Source organism: Oryctolagus cuniculus, chromosome 13 (assembly GCF_964237555.1).
Source record: "Oryctolagus cuniculus chromosome 13, mOryCun1.1, whole genome shotgun sequence".
Lineage (NCBI taxonomy): Eukaryota > Metazoa > Chordata > Mammalia > Lagomorpha > Leporidae > Oryctolagus > Oryctolagus cuniculus.
In genome coordinates this window covers 99,457,105-99,482,426 of record NC_091444.1, presented here as the reverse complement: position 1 = coordinate 99,482,426, position 25,322 = coordinate 99,457,105, and the positions used below count along the sequence as shown (strand labels likewise).

Sequence of the window (25,322 nt, the reverse complement as noted above, 5' to 3'; positions counted from 1 at the left end):
CCATATCAGCGGTCTAGGGTTCAAGTCCCAGCTCTGCTCCTGACTCGTTTTCTGCTAATGTACACCCTAGGAGACGGCAGGTGAAGGCTCAAGTGACGGGTCTTCATCTGTTTCTCGCTTTTTGGCCTGACCCTGCCCTGGCTGATAAAGGCATTTGGGGAGTGAACCAGTAGATACAAGTTCTCTGTCTTGGTCCCTCTTTCAAATGAAAATTAAATAAATTTTTAAAAACTGGGGCTGGCATTGTGACACAGCAGGTTAAGCGAATGCCTGTGATGCCAGTGCATCCCATGTGAGCACCAGTTCAAGCCCCGGCTGCTCCAGTTCTGATCCAGCTCCCTGCTAGTGCACCTGGGAAGGCAGTGGAGGATGGCCACGTGCTTGGGCCCTGCACCCACGTGGGAGACCGGGGTGAGAGTTCCAGACTCCCGGCTTTGGCTGGCCATTGTGGCCATTTGGGGAGTGAATCAATGGAGGTGTGATCTCTGTCTCTCCTTCCCTCTCCTACCCCCAAACTACCCATTTCTAACAAACAAATCTCTGAAAAAAACTTAAGAAACCTCCAAAAACAAGTTATACCTTATATGCACAGAAGTACACACGGTCAGAATTCAACTGATGTCCATATTACTAATCTTCATAATACAGTCATGTTATCCACATTCTAATATGAAAATTAAATAAAAACAAAGAACTCCATAGTAGCAATATTATCACCAGATTAAGCAAAAAACTCATCAAATAAGACAAAGAGGAAGTATTATGGAATGACAAGACACAGTGATAAAGAATATATATAAATATATTGTCTTTATGAACCAAACATGAAGCTAAAATTTCCAGAGCTAGCTATGGGAACATGATAAAAATCACCTGTCACAATAACATCCTTAATACAGCCTTCAGAATTTGATAGTTCAAGTACACAAAATGTTATATAAGATTTAAATGATATGGGCTGGTGCCACGGTGCAGCAGGTAAAGCTGCCGCCTGTGGCTCTGGCATCCCATAAGGGTGCTGGTTCGAGTCCTGGCTGCTCCATTTCTGATCCAGCTCCCTCCTGATGAGCCTGGGAAGGCAGTGGAGGATGGCCCAAGTGCTTGGGTCCCTGCACCCATGTGGGACACCCAGAAGCAGCTCCTGGCTCCTGGCTTCAGATTGGGCCAGCTCAGGTCATTGTGGCCATTTAGGGCATGAACTAGCTAATGGAAGATCTTTCTCTAACTCTGCCTTTCAAATAAGTAAGTCTTAAAAAAAAAAAAAAGTGAATGACACATGTTTAACTTCAAAGATATACATACAACCTTGTATTCTATAATTAATACACATTAAAACTTATATGTATGAAATATTTTCAAAAATCAATCCACGTCCCAACTCTATTAACCTTGTGACCTTGGAAAAGTTGTATCATATTTGTGCACTACTATTTTATTCCCTGTGAAGTAAAAGCCATCACTTCTACTCACTGAATTTTTGTGAAGGTTTAATGATTTTTTTTAAAAAAGATTTATTTAGTTATTTGAAAGTCAGAGTTATACAGAGAAAGAAAGAGAAGAAAAAGGAGAGAGAGAGACGGAGAGGGAGAGAGAGGTCTTCCATCTGCTGGTTCACTTCCCAATTGGCTGCAATGGCCAGAACTGAGCTGATCCAAAGCCAGGAGCCAGGAGCTTCTTACGGGTCTCCCTTGTGGGTGCAAGGCCCCAAGGACTTGGGCCATCTTCTACTGCTTTCCCAGGCCATAGCAGAGAGCTGGATCAGAAGTGGAGCAGCCGGGACTTGAACCAGCGCCCATATGGGATGCTGGCACTGCAGGCAGCAGCTTTACCCACTATGCCACAGTGCCGGCCTCAAAGGTTTAATGATGGATGTAAGTGAAAGGACCTGGCACCTACAAGATGGTAAATAAGTGGGTTTTTTCTTTTCTTAATCACAATTTTTCTCAGTAGTCCTCTTTCCCATCTTGAGTACCAAGTACTTTTTACTCCATCTTCCTGTCGCATCTGTCCGGTACTTGGAACACCCTCGGAGCCTCCTAACAGAGGCTCTTGACCTCAGATGCTGCGCCATGCACTGCAAATCGGCGCAGCGCAGAACTGGAGTGATGGGGTCCCAGGGCCAGCACGCCGGAGGACTGCTCTTGCCCTTGGCGGCCCTGAGCTATCCAACTGTGAGACTAAAAGAAGGGGTGAAAATAGGAGCAAAACAATCAGAGGGAAAAAATCAAATTCCTGGCCAACCAAGAAAACCTTAATCTTAATCCCCAAGAAACAGAGAAATGATTTTATGTTCCCCATTCTCTAACCATAATTGAATTGAAGACTAGAAGTTTACAACAACAAGAGGAAAAAAACCCTAGCGGGGCAATATATAAAGACGGTACAATCTGAAATTAAGACACATTCTTCAAAACAGTTCCTACCCAAAGATGTAATTAAAACCAGAATTACAACACAAGGAGTATTTAACATAAAAATATCTGGGAAGAGTTACACCGCGTACGATAGGAAATAGCTTAAAATGCTTTTATTACTAAAAAGGAAAGACTAACAAAGAAACTAAAGCAATAAAGGAATTTCTGGAAAATTACGATAAATCAAAAGAAACTCACAGAGAACAGAGACTTGAGAGTGACACAGCAGCGGCCGTACCTCCTGCCCCTGGAGTCCACACAGCATCTGTACACACCTGTTGTTCCCAGTAGCTTTATTTGTATTAGCCAAATTCTGGAAACAATCAAAATGTCCCACAACAGGTGAAACATAGAGCTATCTATGGCACACTGAAGACGCTGCCTTGCAGTGCCAGCGTCTCATGTGGGCACCGGTTAGAGTCTCGGCTGCTCCACTTCTGATCCAGCTTCCTGCTAATGCACCTGGAAAGGCAGTGAAAGACGGCCCAAGTAGTTGCATACCTGCTACCCACGAGGGAGACCAGGATGGGTTTCTAGGCTCCTGGCCTGTCAGTCCTGGCCATTGTGACCATTTGGGAAGTAAACCAGAGGATGGAAGGTCTCTCTGGTCTCTTCCTCTCACTCTGTAACTCTGACTTTGAAATATATCCTTAAAAAAAAAAAAAAAAAAGATAAAACCAGAGAAATCTTCATGGGGATGGGGCTGGGGATGTATATCTTGATTATGGGTAACCTACACATATGATAAAATGGCTCAATTGGGTCCAGCGCTGTGATGCAGTGGGTTAACGCCCTGGCCTGAAGCGCTAGCATCCCACATGGGCGCCGGTTCTAGTCCCGGCTGCTCCACTTCCAATCCAGCTCTCTGCTATGACCTGGGAAAGCAGTAGAAGATGGCCCAAGCCCTTGGGCCCCTGCACCCACATGGGAGACCTAGAAGAAGCTCCTGGCTCCTTGCTTCGGATCGGTGCAGCTCTGGCCGTTGTGGCGAACTGGGACTGAACCATCGGATGGAGGACCTCTCTCTCTCTCTGCCTCTCCGCTCTCTGTGTAACTTTGAGTTTCAAATAAATAAATAAATCTTTTTTAAAAATGGCATAGAGGTATATACACATATCGTACCAATGTTGATCTCCTAGGGAGAAACTGGGACAGAGGCACACGGGACCTCTGCATGATCTTCGCAATTTCTTATAAATTTATAATGACTTCAATGGAAAACATTTTAAATGGATTAAACCTCCAAGTCAGAGGAAGAGGAGGAAAGAAGATACAAAATCGAAAACTCCAACTACAGAAGAAATTAAGGGTGTGTGTATGTGTGTGTGCGTGTGTGTAAAATTCAATGATATGAAAATCTATGGTAAACTGGTCTACTTCAGGAGTTTTTTACATAGGTTCTTCCTGGATGGCGACTGAATTTCCAAGCAGCACCATTCCTATAAACACAGTGGAATCCCAGCATCAACAGAAGGAGTACTCGTGTGTGTGTGTGTGTGTGTGTGTGTGTGTGTGTGTGAAATGCCCCCCTTACAGCAGTTTAAGAGGATTAATTTGCCAGATCCCATCTATGCCTTCATGGGGCTTATAGATACAAAAGCTATCAATAAACATGACTAAATTGGTGATTCAGCATTGTATTAAAAAATATAATTCCAACAAGATATATTCAAAAATGTACAGGTGATTTGGCAACAGAAAATGTTCAACATAATTCATTACATTAAATTTAAAAATTTATTTGATTATATCAGTAGGTGGCAAAAAAAGAATCTGAAAAAATTATCTGTCAAAGAAAGACTGAAGTAAAATATTAAAATAACGAAGCTAAGTCAATACTCTACAATAGTAAAGGCATGCATTTTATGATAGCAAAAAATACATTCAAAGGCAAAGTACTAAAACTATTGTAAGATCAGGTACAGATAAAATTATCTTTACTCACACATATTAATATGAACCTGGAATATAAGAAACACTAAAAAGATTAGCATTAAAAGTAAATTTGGGGGCTGGCACTGTAGCGTAGCGAGTAAAGCCGCCGGCTGTAGTGCTGGCATCCCATATGGGCACCGGTTTGAGTCCCAGCTGCTCCACTTCTGATCCAACCCTCTGCTATGGCCTGGGAAAGCAGTAGAAGATGGCCCAAGTCCTTGGGCCCCTGCACCCATGTGGGAGACCCAGAAGAAGCTCCTGGCTCCTGGTTTTGGATTGGAGCAGCTCTGGCTATTGTGGCCAATTGGGGAGTGAACCAGCAGATGGAAGACCTCTCTCTCTCTCTCTTTCTGCCTCTCCTTCTGTGTGTAATTCTGCCTTTCAAATAAATAAATAAATCTTTAAAAAAAATAGTAAATTTGTTAAGATTCTATTTATAGCAAAAACATAAACAGTAATTTTTATCACAGAGGAAAAGCAATGAGAAATGAAAATAGGAAAAACATGAGACATGAGACACTATAATAAGAAAAAATGATAAACTGCCTTGAATTACATTCATAAATACAGCTAGAGGGTCTATATGAAGGAAACACGGCAATTTTATTAAGGGACATAAAACAAGAACTGAGTAAGTGGAAAGATATGCTAGGTTTCTGGATGAGAAGACTTTTAAAAATGTCACTTTCATAAATTAATACATAAATTTAACGCAGCTCCTATGAAAATTCCAAAGGACTTTATTTTGTAGTTTGGTAAAATAATTGCCAAAATAGTAGCTGTGAAAAAAAATAGTGACAGGGAAAACTTGATTTATAAATACACTCTAAATCAAAATAGTTATGACTGTGGCATAGGACTACATTGGTGGAAGAGCACGGAAGGTAGACACACACTCAACTGTCTGTGGAAACTGTCTTATTCTTTGATTGAAGAAACACCCATGAGCTGGCTGGCAACTTGGCCTTGTCACCTTCCACTACATTTTCTTCCACACCATGTGAAGCATATGCTCATGGCCATAACCCTGACTTACCCCAAAATCTCAAGTTCAAGCATGTCTCTGACATGTCTGACACTGCCTAACGTTTCTGATTCCGAGAGAGACACCCTGCCTACGACTCTGTCTTGTTTTCCCTCTATCAATAATTTCTCATTGATCTCACTTTCCTCTTGACTTGAGTTCAGAGTCCACAATACGTCATTATGTTTGTCCCTTCTATTCAAATTTCTGGGCACAGAAAAATACTAAATAAACCTCAATGTATTTTTAAAAGTTTTTTAATTTATTTCTTCGAGAGGTAGAGCTACAGAGAGAGGGAGAGACAGAGAGAAAGGTCTTCCATTTGCTGGTTCACTCCTCAAATGGCCCCAACGCCTGGAGCTGAGCCGGGCTGGAGCCAGGAGCTTCTTCCAGGTCTCCTGCGTGGGTGCAGGGGCCCAAGCACTTGGGCCATCTTCTACTGCTTTCCCAGGCCACAGCAGAGAGCTGGATCGGAAGAGCAGCAGCCGGGACACAAACTGGTGCCCATGTGGGATGCTGGAGCCACAGGCGGAGGCTCAGCCCACTAAGCCACAGCGCCATCCCCGAGCCTCTATTTTTAATTCCAAATTTCAAATAATCGCTTTTCCCTGCTTTCCCATTCTACACTGTTCTCCCAATAAAGTTTCTTAATCTCCTAGATAAATATTTCCTACCTTGCCTTTCCTCAAAAGATCTCCAATGACTGCTACCTTGCTTTTTACAGGGGTCCCACAGCAGCACTCCAGAGAACACTAACATATCCTACCCTAAACCCACAAGTCTGCCCACGTCTGTGCCCACATGTGGTCTTCCCATCTGATTCAGATGGGATTCAAGTAACGGCTCTGTCCCTTCTCACCTACTCAAGACCTTCCGTGCCTCAGTTTCCCTTCTCATGAGTGCTCCCCAAGACACACAAATACTCTGCAACATCTCCAGTCCTGTCTCCTCCCAGACCCACCAACCATCCCAGAGAGGACCCCACTCCAGCAGGCTGTCTGCTCTGCTCCTGTTGTCTCCGCTCTCGATTCTCTCTAACCTATACTCCCGTCAGGCATTCATTCCGTACCTCCACCAAGGTCAAGGTCCCCAGTGGCCTCCATATTACAAAATCCCATGTGAACACCCTGCTCTCAGCAGCAGGAAGTGGTGTCTAAAAGCACTTCAGACTTGGAGCAGCTGTGAAAACACAGTAGGCACCCATCACCCAGTGCCATGCTTTCTTCATTTCTAACAGGAGGATGTAAGCTGTGCTAACACTGGGGAACACTGGCTGGGAAGGACTGTGTGATTCAATACGTGCAAAGAACTCTGAAAATGCCTGGCTCGCCGTCGCATTCAGGAAGTATTGGCTGTTATTACCACTGACTGTCCATCTCCCTCCGTTGTTTTTTTAACCTCCACATGACTTCCAGGGTATTATATGCTCCTGGTTTTTGTGATAACTCCTCCTCAGTGACGCTTGCTTTCTTCATTGAATCCTGCTCTTAGTTGGCTGAATAGCTAAAGGTCCTTGCATTTATTAATTAGCACTTTTCCTTATTCATAGGTATAGTCTCTCCGCAGGGACCTCCTAGGAATTGCCTATGTGTCTATGGCTTTAAATTTCATCTGTGCTGACAAATCTCAAATTTCCAGATCTTTCCTCTCCCTTGAGCCCCAGGCTGTAATACTCAAATCTCCATTCAAAATTTCCACTTCAATATCCAACAGGCAATTCAAACTTAGTAAGTCCAAAAATAATCTTCCTCCCTCAACCTGTTTCCCCTCTGTATTTACCAACTTATAATGGGAGGATCCATCCTTTGATTGCTCTGTTCTCATCTTCTTCATCAATCTATTAGGAAGTCTTGAATCTACTTTCTGGATGTGTTTTGGAACTGGTTACTTCATACCACCTCCTCTGTTAAGGCTGGCTATAGCCCAGGGGTTTCCCTGTTTGAGCTTGGTACTCCGGGTGGTGATGTGAGAGGGACCTTTGAGACAGGTCCAGTGGGAAGTACTTAGACCACCGAAGGCACTGCCCTTGTAAGGGGATAATGCAGTTCTCAGAGGATCCCAGTGGATGGTTATGGAAGAGTGAGCCTGAACCCTCCTGCTCTCTGGCTGTCTCATCATGTCTTCTCTCTCGTCTCAAATGTGCTCCCGCCATGATGCCAACTGTCATGAAGCCCTGGCCAGAGCCAGAGCTATGCTATTTGGCCTTTCAACCAACCCTCCAAAACTGTGAGATAAATACATCTCTTTATGTAAAGTACCCAGGCTCCAGGCCTGTCATTATAGCAACAGAAAACAGGCTACATCACCCCTTGGCCAAGTCACCATGGTGCCTTCATCAGGCTTTTTCAAGATTTATTTATTTTGAAAGTCAAGAGGAGAGAGAGAGAGAGAGAGAGAGAGAGAGAGAGAGAATGAATCTTCCATCCACTGGTTCATTCCCTAGTTGGCCACAACAGCCAGAGCTGGGCCAAGCCTAAGCCAGGAGCTTCATCTGAGTCTCCTGCATAGGCAGCAGGGGCTCAAGCACTTGGGCCATCTTCAGCTGCTTTCCCAGGTGCATTAGCAGGGAGCCGGATGACAAGTGCAGCAGCAAGGACTCGAATCAGTACCCATATGGGATGCCGGTGTTGCAGGTGGTGGCTTGACCTACTTACTGCGCCATAACGCCATCCCCAACCTTCCTCAGGTTTTTGCAACACCCTCCTTACAGTTCTCTCTGCTTCTATCCTTATTCCTAATTATCAAGGCAAAAGGACACCCGTGGACAGAAATAATTAAACGTCAAATGGCTACTCTGACTGAGGAAGGTAGCCTCAAGAACAGGTAGGTTATTATGTCCCGTCAAGACACACTAAGGGGTCAGCACTGTGGTGGGGCCGGGTAAGCTGACACCTGCAATGCTGGCATCCCATGTGGGCGCCAGTTAAGAGTCCCAGTTGCTCCACTTCCGATCCAGCTCTCTGCTAATCTGCCCGGCAAAAGCAGCAGCAGAACGCCCAGGCCCTTAGGTCCCTGTACCCAGGTATGAGACACGGTTGAAGCTCCTGGATCCTGGCTTCTGCCTGGCCCAGCCCTGGCTGTTGCAGCCATCTGGGGAGTGAACCAGCGGATACAAGATCTCTGGCTACGTTTCCTCCTCTCTTTCTCTCCAAAACCCTGCCTTCCAAATAACTACAGTAAACCTTTAAATACATTAATGAAACTTTAAAGAAACCTTAATAGTGATGTCAGTGAAGGACATTGGGTTATTTTTACAAATGTGTGCAAAATGGAGAAAAAATGAAGGCATCTAATGGATAAAAGAGGAGAAACAAGAAGTCTAGAATGTGCAGGTGGAGACCTTGTAGGCGGTCAAAGGCAAGCTACCTAAAGGAATCACTCAGAAGGTCCCAGTCAGGGATAGGCAGTGAGGGGGGGAGCAGAGACAGGGCACCTTCTGGTGAGAGGGACGTTCTGTATCTCCACTGGGACAGTGTTTACCCAAGGGACACCCTGATTAAAACTCATCACAACGTCTTAAATGGATGTAAGATAGGCATAAGACGCACCTCAATAAAGACCTACAAGATTGCCCCAGGGACTGGCCCTCCACGGACAGGAAACAACTCTGCAGCTTTATTTGTAAGTCCAGCAGGTAAGCAACCTGGGAGATCCTCTGCAAAGCCCTTTCAATCGTGTAAACAGTGAGGAAGGGTTCTAACCGCTGACAAATGCAGTCACTGTTTTAGTTTATGTTGGTAAGTAATAAAGCTAGATTCAGGACGCTACCTTTTGTGAAAGAAATGGGGGAAACGCATTTCCAAGAAGAAATGCAAGAGGATTTTACCTGAACTTAGTGCCAATGACATCTGGAGAGGCAGTGATGACAGAAGTGTGGTGGCGGTGGCGCTGGTTTGGAGAGCGTGTGCATGTGAATTCTAGGACAACAGCTTTTCACAAGACTGACGTCTTAACATTTTTTTTTTTTATTTGTTTGAAAGGCAGAGTGACACACAGAATCTCCCAGCGACTGGTTCACTCCCTAAGTGCTCAGAACAGCTGAGGCCAAAGTCAAGGACTTCCACCAGGACTCCCATGTGGGCCCCAAGGACTGGAGCCATCTTCAGCTGTTTCCCAAGTGCATTCGCAGGAAGCTGGATCTGAAGCAAAGTAGCTGTGAGTCCAACTGGTGCTCCAATATGGGATGCCAGCAGTAGCCACCATATTGACCTTTGAACCCTAGCAACCTGGCAACGCTCCTCTGACTCTGGTGGTATTCTCAATGGATGTAGAACCTGCATTGACTCTACCTCTCTGATTGGAAACCCATACATCATTTATTTATAGTTCACTTTTCTAAAATAACTGCCTAATTGAAAGGGACAAAAAACAATGTGAAAAAGTAGAAAGCAAACAGGAAAGCAGAACCTGCACTGTGGCACAGCGAGCTAAACCACTGCCTATGATCCCAGCATCCCCACCTAAGCACCACATGAAGTCCTGGCTGCTCGACTCCAATGTACAGAAGGTGGCCCAAGAGCTTGGGTCCTCTGCTACCCATATGGGAGGCCTGGACAGAATTTCTGACTTCAGACTATGACCTGGCTCAGCCCAGGCCTTCGCAGCCATCTGGGAAGGGAACCAGCAGGCAGAATACTCCCTGTCTTTTCCTCTTCCTCTGTAACTCTGCCTTTCAAATAAATCTATAGGGAAAAAAAGGTTAAGTAGCGGCTGGCGTAGTGGTGTAGCGAGTAAAGCCACTGCCTGCGATGCCAGCATCCCATAAAGGCGTCAATTCATGTCCAGACTGCTCCACTTCTGACCCAGCTCCCTGCTACTGGCCTGCGAAAACCAGTGGAAAATACTCAAGTGCTTGGGCCCCTGCCATCCACATGGGAGACCCAGAAGGAACTCCTGGCTTTGGCCTGGCTCAGCTCCAGTCGCTGCGGCCACCTGGGAAATAAACCAACAGAAGGATGATCTCTTTCTCTCTTTATCTTTCTCTCTCTCTGGATTTCAAATAACTAAATAAATCATAAAAAAAAATTTATACATGGTGTGAGAAAATCCCAGAAGAATGGTTTTTAAATGAGTGAATACTTCCAATTTTGTTCCAGAAAATTTTAAACCTGTGGAGAAAAAATGCAGCATTTTCTCTCTGTAAATTATAAAAATTTGACTTAATGAACAGGAAAACTGAGACCAATAACCACCAAGGTAGGCTAAGAGGAACATCAGCTGACACTGATGGAAGCAGTCTTCCTACTCCGACCCTCACTGAATGCCTCTGACAGCCATATCAAGCTGATGAGAACCCTCTCCCATTCTCAGTATGAAGAGAGAGAGGCTCAAAGGTTAACCGGTTCAGGATCATCCGGCAGTGCAGAATGTGGGCTGGGATTATAAATCCTCTCTCATTCCCAAAGGCTGCATAACCATTACGCTACACTAAACTCCAGCCAAGGTGCAATCAACTGTTAATCTCCATCTTTAATAATTATATATTCCAGCTTACGGAGAATGGCAGGCAGAAATCTTACCAATGTTACAAATTTTGCAACACATGGAGTTAACGACAATAACAAAACACAATAGCCCAGTCTCACTATGACTATGCCAGAAGGAAATCAGAAATGGAGTGTGTGTGTGTGTGGGGGGGGGTTGGCTATGGAGCTCAGGAGAGAGCGGGCACCAGGCAGCTGGGAAGCGCTGTGATCCCGCTGGCCAAGGAGCTGCACACCTGAGCTGCCTCAGCCAGGCCCTCCCAGCTGTGACACGCGAGATTCCTTGAAACGCTTGTCAGGAAACAGATTCAAAATAAATCGGAAAAGCCGATGCTTGCCAATTTCCGCGACATAAATATAACTATCTTAAGACTACAAATTATGTCTTGTTACTTTACCTAGAAAACTAAAGAATCCCTAAGTACCAAATTAAACAAAGTGACCAGATGGTTGGGTAGACAGAAAAGTCTACACTTCATCTTTACTAGTGCCAGCTACACAGATTTTATTTCAGCTTTTTGTTTGAAAGGTAGACATACATACACACAGACATGGGGGGGGTGGGGGGATGCATAGGGGAGGGAGGGAGGAGTGATGGGGAGATAGGGTGGCTATATAGAGAGAATAGCCCATTTGCTGGTTCACTTCCCAAATGCTTATAATAGCCGTGGCTATTATTTTATACTGGCTATAAAATTTTATATTTTATATATTATTTTATATTATTTTATAGTGGCTATTGCTGGGCCAGCCTGAAGCCAGGAGCCAGGAACTCCATTTGGGTACTCCATGTGACTGGAAGGGACCCAAGTATTTCAGTCATCACTTGCTGCCTCCCAGGATGAGCGCTAGCAGGAGGCTGGAACTGAGAACCAAGCCAGGACTGGAACCAGGCACCTCACAACATGGGACGTGCTGAGCCATGCAGTATCCTAGGCCAAATGCCCATTCCCATACAGATTCTGAAAGGAAATGACCTCAATTCTAGCCACACTGACCAAGAAAAAAAAAATTCCTAGGAATAATTTTTTAATTTTTTTAAATTTTTTTATTTGAAAGTCAGAGTTACACAGAGAGAGAGGAGAGGCGGGGGTGGGGGTGGGGTCTTCCGTCCGCTGGTTCACTCCCCAATTGGCCGCAATGGCCGGAGCTGCGCCAATCCGAAGCCAGGAGCCAGGAGCTTCTTCCAGGTCTCCCACACCAGCGCAGGGGCCCAAGGACTTGGGCCATCTTCTACTACTTTCCTAGGCCATAGCAGAGAGCTGGATTGGAAGAGGAGCAGCCAGGACTTGAACTGGTGCCCATATGGGATGCCAGCACTGCAGGTGGTGGCTTTACCTGCTACGCCACAGTGCCAGCCCCTAATCTTTCTTCTTGATAAATTTTTATTTATTTTATAGTAGAGGCAGAGAGAGAAAGAGTGAGCAAGCAAGAGCCCATTCCCTGGTTCACTCCTCCCATGTCCACAGCAGCACTCTGGCTGGGATCGACGTCAGCATCAGTGGAGGCCTCCCATGTGGGTGGTGGAATACAATCACTGCTGCCTCCCAGAACCCATATCAGCAGGAAGGTGGACTCAGGAGCTGGAAACAGGAATAGAATCCAGGCACTCAGAGGCAGTGGGCATCTCCACTGCTAGGCCAAATGCCCACCTCCCAAGGGTTAACAGAGAAGGGACAGTGTCTATAAAGAAAACTATACGAGTATTAAGAAGAAAAACTACATAGGATCTGAATACAGAAAGATATCCTAGTATCCCAATGGAAAGTCTTATTAAGTGATCAGTTTTCTCAGAATATAGAAATACTACATGATTTTAATCAGAATCCCAACTTTTAAAAAACTAAAATATTTAGACCATAATTTTTAAAAAGCCTTAAGTAAGTAAATGTTTCAAATAGACACAAAAGCCAAGTCACTGAGTGAAGATGTAGTGAAGACAGAAGATTGGTAGCCACATATTGAAGAAAACTCCTTCCTATGAACACAGTAAAAAATAGTGGGGCCCACCCAAAGGAAACACAGGCAAAAATTAAAGTAATCTTTAAAATTCATATGTTTAGGGGCCGGTGCTGTGGTGTAGCAGGGAAAGCCACTGCCTGCACTGCAGGCATCCCACATGGGTGCCGGTTCCAGTCCCAGCTGCTCCACTTCCGATCCAGCTCTCTGATATGGCCTGGGAAAGCAGTGGAAGATGGCCCAAGTCCTTGGGCCCCTGCACCCACGTGGGAGACCTGGAAGAAGCTCCTGGCTCCTGACTTCAGATGGGCACAGCTCCAGTGTTGCAGCCATCTGGGGAGTGAACCAGCAGGTGGAAGATCTCCCTTTCTCTCTGCCTCTCTGTAACTCTCCCTTTTAAATAACATAAAATAAAAATAAATCTTAAAAAAAAAGATAAGTATGTTTAAAAAAAAAAAAAAACTGAAGAATGAGAAAGGGTGTGCCTCACAAGCCAGAAAACATCTCGAAAGCCACCACCATCAAAACCAGTGCTTCCCGGGGCCTCGGCAGGCTGAGGGAGCCTGCACAGCCATGCTGAGAGGGCTTTTGAAGGAGAGCATAAAATACGCAGGATTGAAGAAAACCATTTACCAAGAAACGCACTCGCCTGCCATGTTTCAGAGCTCCTACAACAGAGCCAAAGCAGACGCAGTACTTACAGGGACTTTACGTAGGGTAACAGTGGCCTTGCAGCTCCGCGGGACAGGTAGGTTTGTCCAGTGCCCGACGCTGGCACAACCGGCTGGCTGCGTGAGCCATGAGACCGCTCCCTACTATACACCATAAACAAATGTAAATTCCAGCTTATACAAGATTTGTAAAAACCTAAAAAGCTCAGAAGAGGCTTAGGAGACTGTTCAAGTATATAAAATCTTAAGTGTTGGAGAATTCAGAAGCCATTAAAAAAAAGTTTAAGGAACATAGGATTAAAAAAAAACCTCAGAAGAATGTTTCTAACATATACAGATGGATTAGTATCTGCACCACACAAAGTGCTCTTGTAACTGATAATAAAACCGCAAAAAAACTGAGCAAACTGGCAAAGGATATGAATAATCATTTCTAAAAAGAGCAGCTCTAAATGGCCCTCAAAAACAAAAAAATACTCTGCAGAAAACACAAACTAAAATAACAGTGACACCGCAGAAACCTCGCCGTGGCCAGGGGTAGGAGGTGAGCAGACCTCCTGAGGTTGCTGGGAGCTGCGGGGGAGCCCTAAACCTCATGTTTCACTCGTGGGGCGTCAGGATGCTATGCATGCAAAACTGTCAGCAAAATGCATCAGAACTCACACACACCCTTTTTGTTTGACCGTGGATCCAACTCTTAGATATCTAACAAAAAGATATGTACAAGGTTATTTATCTGTTCTGGTACTCTCTGTAGTAGCAAAAAAATGGGAAACAAGATAATGTCTGTCAGAAGAACAGTGGCTGAATAAGCCATGGTGTACGGATGCCATGGAAGATTTACACGGTACAACCATCGAAATGGACATTAGATGTATGTGAGGTAGCCTGCAGGAATTTTCAGAATTTAGTGTTACAGAGAGAAGCAACATGAAGACATGAATATAAAGATGATCTCATTTTTATGAAACAAATTATAAATACTCATAAAATATATAGGCATATATACATATGTGTGATTCCAGAGTCTTGGAAAAACGCAGAAAGATAACCCATGGGCAGGTTCTAACTGAGACCTCAGGCAGGAAGGTCATGACACCTTGTAACTCAAGGGGTCCTTAAAATAGCATGCTTGAAGTTAGCTCACTGACACAGTTTTCTGTGTATCTATTCATAAAGAAATCTAAGAACATAAAGTTAATGTTAACAGTTACTTAAGAGTAGTGGCCTTCCAAGAGATGGGCTTACTTTTTCCTTTCTTAATGCAAATAAACTTCAACATACTGAACTGGATGTGCAAAGAAGCCCCACAAATAAGAAAAACACATTTGGTTGTAGGAAAGAAAACTCCAAGTGAAACTGGCATAAACAGAAAGGAACTGAGGGACTTACACATCAGTCCAAGTCCAGAACCAGATCTCACTCCAGGTCCGAGCAGGGCTCCAATCCAGATCCCCTCTGGCTTTCTGGGTTCTGCCTTGGCTGCCTCTTCCAGGTCAGAAAACAAGCTGTAGCCAGTTCAGAAAGCCACAGCCCGCAGCCCTCCATCTCCGACAGCTCCTCAAGAGGCCTCAACAAACAACGCCTGCCACCTCAGTGGTCCGACTTGTGGCAGGTGTGCTCCCTGCACGGGTTAATACTGGGGAGGGGTACCTGGGCCAATGTGGAAAGCTGAGGGTGGGGCAGTACCACCCAAATCACAAGCATGAGTACTGTACCTGTGGCAGGGAGGAGACCAGGGAGGGGCGGCAGGTGGGGATACTGGTGCAAGGAGGAGGTAGGTGCTGGATGGTTACCGCAGCAAATCAGAAACACTGCTGATTCTTAAACAGAAAACAATAAGCAGGCACTAAAACATGAAGATCTAAAGCGCCATCCCAGAGGCTGACTACCTTTTGCACCCTCTAACTCAGGCATGGAGAATGTCTTGCTCCTGGGCCAGGATAAGGCCTGTGAAATCCCTTGCTCTTACCCTGCCAAGGCAACACGGGCAGGACTCAAAGTTCAGCAAATCTATAGCAGGTTAATTAAGAGGATAATTTTGCATGGCCTGCGAATGATGTTCTAAATATTCAAATGGCCCTTGGCAGAAAAAAGGCTCCCTGCCCTGCTCTGATAGACATTCCTATTAATTAAAAAAAAATTCTGAATAATTCTATATTCCTTAGCCCCAAGTCTTAGCTATATCTATCCATTCTCTTATTATTTTAAATAATAACGCCCAGCTACATCCTGGGTGATGTCTACAGTTCACTATCCACAGCAGGGTGAGAGTCAGAACCAACAGAAGTTCTTTTGCAAAATGATGAAATGCTTCTACCTGTACAGTGAACTGGGGAACATAACGTAACAGATAACAAGCTTCCTAAGCACTACTGGCGAAATGGAGCCCAAGGAATAGAAGTACAATACTTGAATAATGAAAAGACTTCAGAATATCTGAACGACTATTATTCCAGTTCATTCAATATGCACATGGGGGCCGGTTGGAGTCCCGGCTGCTCCACTTCCGATCCAGCTTTCTGCTAATGTGCCTTGGGCAGTGGAAGATGGCCCAAGAAGCAATACAGGACCTTCTTTAACTTGATGGTGGTAAGTCCAAAAGCCAGTAGCCGGGAGCAATGGTTAAGATTACGGGATCAGGAGTAAAACTGCCCGACAGGAACCCAGCCGGATCACTGGTGACTTTTATGATCCTTGGGAAGTTGCCTAACATATCTGTGCTTTATTATCTTCCTCTTTGGTGGGCATTAACTGGAGTACCAATCTCTCGAAGTTGTTGCTAAGTTTTAATGAGATAATTCAACACCTGGAATGTCACCAAGCACCAAGAAGCTTTCAATAAATGTTAACTATTACCAATAAATTGAGTGTTTCTTTATGTTTTAGGCCTGTGTCAGTACTCCTTTAATTCAACATTCTATATTCTAATTGTTATCATTAGCACCACTGTAAAAGGTCTTTTAAGATTTCTTCAAATGATTCTGAAAAGAAGCTAATACAGGTATCTGATCTGAGATACTCTGTCTCATAACACCTCCACTAGGAAACAATGTTTGCCAAAAAAAAAAGTAGTAAAATGGAAGTTACATGAAAGAATCTCAGTAACACTATATTCAAATGTTCCCCAGCTCATGACAGTAACAGGGAAATGTGTCATACTACCTGCACAACTACATCTAGGGAAAGCAGGCTGTATTTATTCAAAAGCTATAAAAGGTTACAGTGTAAACCTAGCAAACAAAATTAATTTTTCATATATTCAAGTGAATCACAGGTATCCACATTCCACCCAAATTAGGACAAAAATCCAATGCAGAGGGATTATTATATAGCTCAAGGACCAAAAAGCAATAAACAAAAAAGTCTTGTCAATACAGACTCCTATATAAACACACAAATTTAAAGTTTTAATGGAACATGAACAAATTGTAAGCACATGTGTTAGCTACTTTTCTTCAACATTATGGTAGTAAATGTTGTTTATTTAGTAAAAACATACAGAATGTATAAACCTTTAACCGCATGTAATGTTGAATAACAGGTGTAAACCAAGTTGAAGATTTCATATGTGGGGAGATGTATCTCAGAAAGAACCCAACTGGAAGTAAATCTATTTACACACACATTGCAAAGGTCACTCACAAAACATTTATCATTTGCGATTGTATATAGAGAACAAACTGCCCAGAAAGGAATACTGGACTCTTACGAGGGGTATTATAATGACAAATTACTTATTTAGGGGCTTAAAATAGCAAAGATCAAGTAAATTAAATAACATATGAGTGAAAAAATATACAATGTACAATTGCAAGAGGTTAGAAAACTGAATACTGTGGAAAAGATTTATTAGTCTGTACAAGTTGGTTTTTGATAAACTACTGATTGCTTGTGACAATAAATTACCAAGGTTTTCTTGCAACAGTGTTTTCCCACACACATCAGAATCTGGAAGTAAAATGCCTTTCTCAAATTGTCATTTAGTGTTTTTGTCCCTACCCCTCAAAACAGAGAAACAGGTTTTGAATATCAACTCCATTTATAGATGCCAGAAGACATGGATATTCACCAACATTACACGAGCTACAACAGAGGAACCTGGACAAACACTGTCAACATTTATGATGGGAAAAAAAAAAAAAAAGCTGGTTCTAAAAGCGGCAATTATGACAGGAGTTACAATAAACACACTATACGTGTCCTTCTGAAACCAAGATGCGGGAAACCTTACTGCGGTTCTGCAAAGTACCACGCTAACTCTAGATGCTGGGCACAGGACCGTGAGTCCAACAGACACACCACAAGATTAAAACCCCAGGTAAGCAACTGCGCTAATCACTGAAGGAAATCACAAAGTAATGCCAAACTTCTTTAGTGTATCAAGACTATTTTAGAAGCATCATCAAGACAAATAGATTAAAGACTAAATTGGCCTGGGCTACATTCTGTAGTGTGGGTTTTGCTTAGTGCTAGCAGAGACTCTCAAACACCCTAGAAAAGCTGTGAAATCATGCTCGCTGTCATTCCTGAAAGGAACTTTGGCAGGTCTGATGATGCCTGTGAACCTCCCTGGGGTTCTGGGGTTCTACATACCAAATGATCCAGTAATTTAAAGAAATATTTAAGCACAAAGAAGGAAACCAAAAGTGGACCTTGTATCAACACATACTAGAGATGGACTTTTAAAAATTACATGATAAATGTAAGTCATAAAATCAAATGCACTGATAAAGGTACACCTGTTTTATGTTACATAAAAAACTGAAGACTGCAAACTGTGCATGCTTACCATAGCATTCTACCTGGGAAAGCTGATGAGTGGGATGTCTTGCAATTATTTACTGCCATGATACAAAACAATTATGTGCAAACTGCAAGGTCCCCCAAATAGCAGTTAAAGAATATTTATGCAGAACGATGCCACTATCTGGTGAACTAGGCAAGAGATGGAACTTCCCAGAGTTCACAGCACAGAGCAGTAACCACTGCAGGCGCCTGCCCCGTGGCCTTCTTCCCTGTGCGACAGTTTCACTCCTTTGTTCTGGGTCTCGCTCTCCCACAGTCCGGGTGTCTGAATGATCTTTTCGACAAGCTCCTCAAAGGCACACTGGACACCATCACACGTTTTTGCACTTGCCTCTGAAATTCAAGGAGAAGAGTCACAGTTCATCCCTTCTGGCCCTAGTCCCATGTTTTTCTGGGAAATATTACAGCATGAATATCACTCTACAATATAGGAAAAGCCACACCCACAATTTCTCTGTACAAGTTTAACACTAGTGAATTTTCCCCAACTCTAAAAATTGAGCTAAATTCTATCCATAAAAATACTGGTTATGTAATATGCCCATGATTTTGTGATAGAATTGGAACTTCCAAACCCTACTGAAACCTACGGAGGTTTTCTGCCCAGCAGTTCATTTAATTCTTAAAACCAGGTCCCAAAGCAGCTTAGTGCTACTTCAAAGTAAGGAGATTCATGTTAATAATTAACCTGATTATTCTGTGCCCAAGAAGCCCCAGGTGGCTAGATGAAATGACAGACAACTAGGAACACTGGTCCCACTTTAATTCTATGCTCCTGAAACTCAACTGGATCCTCAGCACTGCCTCCCAGCCCTCCGGATCCCCCACTGTGAGAAGGTCATCTTGGTCTTTCTTCTCAAAACTCTCCTGTCTCAGCAGCTCATCCACCTTTATGTAGGGAAACATAGAAGCAACCTAGCCAGATCTGCCTGATCGCTCCACTAGGAGGCGATCTACTGACCCGCTTGTACCCGCCTTGCTCCTGTTACCTGCACAAACTGCCCCTGCTGCTATCTAAAGCCATTCCCTCCTCTACTGCCTGGAATTCCTCCCCTTCTCCTCCACTGACGGATCACAGCCTCTCTCTATTGGGTCACACCAATCAGCCGAAACTTCCGCCACATTTTTTTCCAACTTATTAAAAAACAAGCTTGTCTTCTAGCTCGCACATCCTTCTTGCAACCACCTAGTTTCTCCACTCTCTGCAAACTAATACGTTACCTATGTAACTTGTTCCCACTTTGTTACCTCACTTTCATTTTTCTAACTCTTCTAATCAGGCCTTTGTTTTCACCACTTCACTGAAACCATTCTTTTCAAGACCACAAACTGGACATCCTTTATTTTTTCAAATCCAAAGTCCTGATCATTCCTGACATCTTTTGGCGTTTGATCCTAATAATCACTCGCTCTTTCTCTGAATACTTTGTTCACTGGACTTCCTGCACACTCAACATCCTGTGAATCCTATGAATGACTGGCATGTCATCTTAGCCTCATTCTGGCACTTCCTCTTTCTGCTGACCTCTAAAACTTGGAGGACCGCAGGGGCTCAATCTTCAGCCCTTTGCTATCCACATTCTTTCCTGAAGTGATCACTCCAACTCATGACTGTAAATGCCACACTCCTTATATCTAAGCAAAGCTCTTGATTCCTCACTCCCTCACCCCAAACCTGCCCGCATCTCAGTCTTCCACATCCCAAGTAAGGGAGGGTCAATCCACCTAGTTGCTCATGCTAAAAACCTGGAGTTGTCTGACAGCCCTCTTTCCCTAACATCTACACCCAATCTAGCACATGGCCTGTCAGCTTCACCACCAGCTTCTTACAGAACTCCCAACTTGGCACCAATCACTACTGTTCCATAAAGCCGTCAGCTTCATTGATATGCGACACCACAGAGAACTAGCCTCCCTTGCTCCCACATCTGATGGTCCATGTTCCACACATCGTATCCCACTCTCCAGCTTTCCTCCACAGCTGGGATAAAATCCATCTCTTTACCACTTCCTGTGAGGTCCAGCGTCTCCCGGCACCTGACACACGCTGTGCTCCAGGCCAGTGTGCTTCCTGCTGGGGAACACACTCAGCAGGCGCCCGCCTCAGTCATGTCTAGCCTCCTCTCAGGGGGCATGACTCCTCCAGGTCCTCACACTGCCTGAGAGCATGCTTCCTCATCCGTCTCCAACCTCTTCACGCTGGCTCCCCTTCAGTGTTCCACTCCCTTCACAGCACTACCTCCTGTGCCCCTACTCAAGTTCCTGGGGGCGCTGAGCTTGTCCTCAGTACTCAATAAATACTAAACAAATTAAAGTCAGAACCAGGGGACACACAGCATGTAGGCAGTAAAAGCATTTTAATAAAGGTTTGTCTCTCACACCTGTGACAAGGCACAGAGACTTTCACTTCCAAAGCTCCCCGGGTGACTGTGATAACAGCAAGCCCACTCTTCTAGATGAGGGCTTGTCAAACTTTCGCTGTAAAGGATCAGACAGTAAATAGTTTCTGCTTGGTGGGCCACATGGTCTCTGTTCTAATGACTGAACTCTGTCATGCAGTACAAAGCAGCCCAAGGCAGTATGTAAACCTGGACACGGCTGTGTTTCGACACAAACGTAGGGCCAGCCTTGGTCCGTGTCGTCCTTGGCCAATCCCTGCGCTACCATGTTCCTCAAAGAGTGGTGTGCACAGGGATCATCTCATTAAAATGCAGAGCTGGATTCACACAGCTGAGAGCGGGGCCCGAGACAAAGCACTTCAAACCAGCTCCCACGTGGGACGGATGCTGCCGGCACATGGCCCAGGGAGGCCTAATTTCAGCTCTGGTGCCAAGTGAATGCCATTATGTATTGAGAGGACTGTGTTCCAAAGGATTTCACACAATGTAGTCCTATTTTATTGTCAAGAAAAAAAAAATAAAAAGCTTTGTTCTGTAGTTAGATTCTATAGCAGGAGGTAACTATGAATTAAATAAATACAGTTCATAAAAAAAGAAATTTAGCAAACACTCCTTTTTAAAATTTCTCGTTAAAATTAAAGGATGGATATTGATTCACACACCCACCTATAAATAACATGGAATGCTTCCGTGCAAACTTCAGGCCTTCATTTCTGTCGACTTCACGATTTTCCTAAAAGACAAATGCAATGATTAAGAAAAGTTACCAAAATATAGAACCAAAATGCCAAGTGTCTGCCTTCTTACCTTATCAATTTTATTTCCAACTAGCATGTTTACTATGTCATTTCTCGTACAGTATGTTTCCAATTCATTTAACCAATTATCCAGTTTAACAAAGGTGTCCCTTCTCGTGACATCATAAACTGAAATAAAAGGAGTCATTTATTAAATAAGCCTGAAAAATGAGAAGCCATGACATTATACTTCTGATACGTAAATACAAGCTAACATTACTATATAGCCAAGTTTGGTTTTGGTTAGATCTTCAATGCTTAATCATGTGCGCCCACTGATCCAGATGGAAGGAACAAGTGTTTAAAAAAAGATGGGGCCAGCGCTGTGGCAGCAGGTTAAGACGCCATCTGCAGCGCCAGCATTCCATATGGGTGCCAGTTCGAGTCCCGGCTGCTCCACTTCCCAGCCAGCTCCTGTTAATGTGCCTGGGAAAGCAGGAGAGGATGGACCAAGTGCTTGCACCCTGGCACCCATGTGGGAGACCCAGATAAAGCTCCTGGCTCCTGGCTTTGGTCTGGTCCAGCCCTGGTCATTGCGGTCATTTGGGGAGTAAACCAGCAGATCTTTGTCTTTTCCCTCTCTTGCTGTAACTCTTTCAAGTAAGTAAATAAATCTTAAGAAAAAAAAAAAAAGAACACACAGACACATGTCAATCTTACTAACACACACTGTGACAGAAATGAAATTATATCCTATGTGGTATCTGAAAATCAATTAAAGTGAAAAAACAGCTGTTCCCACCCATAATGATAAAGGAGTTCTGTCCAAAAGCCTAAGTGTTTAGATTTAAATCTCTGGAAAATATAACAATTACATATATGAACTGAAACATCTATGACCCTGTTAATTTATTTCTTACAAGGATCAGAATTTGAAACTTTGAAAGACTCACAGTACAGTGAATAGGTGAATAGGATCCTGACTGTCATCCTCTATTGTCATTTCCTTTTGCATTATAATTAAGAAGTTACTAATTTAAAATTTTTCCAAATTTAGGAGATGCTGAACCAAAATGGTATTGCTATTAAACTACATATTTCTCTCCACAATTGATCAGTATTCATTTTATTTTTTAAAAAAGATTTTATTTATTTGAAAGGCAGAGTTACAGAGAGAGGGAGGCAGAGATGGAGAGAGAGATCTTCAGTCTATCGGTTCACTCCCAAAATGGCTACAACAGCTGGGGCTGGGCCAGGCCAAAGCCAGGGACCAGAAGCTTCAGCTGGGTCTCCCACATGGGTGTTGGAGACCAAATACTTGGGCCATCTTCCTCTTCCATTTTCCCAGGCACATCAGCAGGGAGCTGGATTGGAAATGGAGCATTCAGGACTTGAACCAGTGTCCATATGGGATGCCAGCATTGCAGGCAGCAGCTTAATCTGGTTATGCCATAATGCTGGCCTCAACTACTCATTTTAACTAGCTTCCCAGGAATATTAAGAATAAGCACTTTTCAACAAATTACACTCAATTCACATTTGGGTTTTCCAACTCAGTTTATGAACAGTGTTAAATGCTTTGTACTATTCTTTCTTTTTTAAGATTTATTTATTTGAAAGGCAGAGATAGAGAGAGGCAAAAGCAGAGAGAGAGAGAGAAAGAGAGAGAGAGAGAGAGGTCTTCCATCCACTGGTTCACTCCCTAGATGGCTCCAATGGCCAGAGCTGAGCCGATCCAAAGCCAGGAGCCTCCAGGTCTTCCATGTGGGTGCAGGGGCCCAAGGGCTTGGGCCATCTTCTACTGCTTTCCCAGGCCATAGCAGAGAGCTGGACCGGAGGAGGAGCAGCTGGGACTTGAGCCACAGCTTCGCTCCTGTACTACTCTGTTAGAACTGATAAAACAGATTCTATTAAGCAACAAATTCTCTCCTTCTTTACAAACTGGAGTGGGGATTCATGCACTGAAGGGTGGAGACCAGTTTCAGGTAATGCTCCAAAACAGACCAACACGTGCACTGAGCTGCAGTAACGCCCTTATCAACATGTGCCTTTAACCCAACTATGCTAATCTTGTCTTTATTTTTCAATCGCTAGATGAAAGCTGTAAAAGTTTTAATATTTATTAATATTAAGGGAAGCTCATATAATTTCAAGTTACATAAAAGTAGCCCTAAAGAATAATAAAACAAAAACTTACTGACCTTCACAGAGTAAGAAAAATCAGAAATTCCAACAAGCAAAATTTAAAATAGTAAATTAAGGTAAGAATTTACCTAAAATAACACCCTGTGCACCTCTGTAATAACTTGGAGTTAGAGTTCTAAACCTCTCTTGACCAGCAGTATCCTAAAAGTAAGAATCAATTATTAGTAAATAAAACAAAGTATAAGTAACAGACCCTCAATACATCCATTTAAGAGTACAGAGTCAAGCATTATTTAAAATAGTTTCAATGCCCAAGCTCAGTAATAACTGGAATTTAAAGAACATGTATCTTCTTATTAACAAGTGTTACTTAAAATAAAATTATTAAGTACTGATTCACCTCTAGAAATATGCAACGAAGTAAGTTTTCTGTCCTTTTGGATTTCAGATCTTTATTAAACATGAAACCCATTTCACTGAAGCCACAGTTCTCAACTCTGGCTGTGATGTGGGGCCCAGAATAGGCAGGGAGTTATGGGAAAATGAGCTGGAAGACTTTTCTACAACTTCGGTCTTCAGCGCCGTGCCTTAACACCATGCCTTTACATGCCAATCCCATCTGTCCACCTTCCAAGATGAGCCTGAGTCTCCCACACCCAGAAGGAGGTGACGCCCTGAGCACAGGTACTTAGAGCCACACGTGCTCACTCTCTAGCTCATTTGCATATTGTCTGTACAATGCCCCACAGCGCGGGTGGCTGGGCTTGGGAGCGCTCTCCTAGTAGGCAGCTCTGGCCTGCTCGAGGCAAGTCTCTTTCCTGGAGGGTCTGCCAGCACTCACACCTGAATGTGTACTCACCTCCTGCTCTCACTGTCATTTATGTACTTTACTTCGGCCTCCACTTTAAATTCTTATCTCATGCAGGAGCAAGAACTTGGAACAAAAACTGAGATACACATTCAGCAGCACAATGAAATTTTCTGGGAATCCTTGGGTCCAGCCTCCAAAGATTCTGAGTTAACGGATCTACAGTAACGACGAGAATTTTAAAAACCTTCCCAGGTGATTCTAATGCGGATTCAAGTTGAGAACCAGGGACTTAAAGAGCATTAGAAAAGCATCTTACTTATGTGAGGGATTTTAGGTTGGGCTCTTTTACATGTTTTCTATCTGAGGAAAACAACTTTCAGTATAACCGTCTCTGGAGACAGCAGACACAGCATGCCACTGCTACCTTCTCACCACCAGGAAACTATGCCCCAACTCCCACGTTTAAATGAAGATGTAACACACTGAGAATTATACTTTTTTAAACAGATAGACTTATAAGATAAAACAATGAGTATTCTGTTTCTAGGTTTCCTTCTTCTTCTTCTTCTTTTTTTTTTTTAAAGGCAGAGTGGACAGTGAGAGAGAGAGACAGAGAGAAAGGTCTTCCTTTGCCGTTGGTTCACCTCCCAATGGCCGCTGCAGCCGGCACACTGCACTGATCCGAAGGCAGGAGCCAGGTGCTTCTCCTGGTCTCCCACGGGGTGCAGGGCCCAAGCACTTGGGCCATCCTCCACTGCACTCCCGGGCCACAGCAGAGAGCTGGACTGGAAGAGGGGCAACCGGGACAGAATCTGGAACCCCAACCGGGACTAGAACCTGGTGTGCCGGCGCCGCAGGCAGAGGATTAGCCTATTGAGCCGCGGCGCCGGCCCTGTTTCTAGGTTTCTTACAAAATCTGCCTATGATATTAAAGT

At 43.8% G+C, this 25,322-nt stretch overlaps 1 protein-coding gene across 4 annotated transcripts in view; it reads right to left on the bottom strand.

The window, feature by feature from the left end:
* Nucleotides 1–16,875: 16,875 nt before the first annotated feature.
* RAB18 (RAB18, member RAS oncogene family) overlaps nt 16,876–25,322 on the bottom strand; it is a 43,950-nt gene continuing 35,503 nt past the window's right edge. For all 4 annotated transcript variants that reach the window (XM_002717292.5, XM_051820952.2, XM_051820953.2 and 1 more), the window contains 4 exons: nt 23,705–23,777; nt 21,502–21,620; nt 21,361–21,427; nt 16,876–18,628 (listed from right to left, as the gene is read on the bottom strand). In XM_002717292.5, coding sequence (XP_002717338.1) covers nt 18,453–18,628; nt 21,361–21,427; nt 21,502–21,620; nt 23,705–23,777 — 435 coding nt within the window. In that variant the 3' untranslated portion in view covers nt 16,876–18,452. The remainder of the gene's footprint in view (nt 18,629–21,360; nt 21,428–21,501; nt 21,621–23,704; nt 23,778–25,322) is intronic.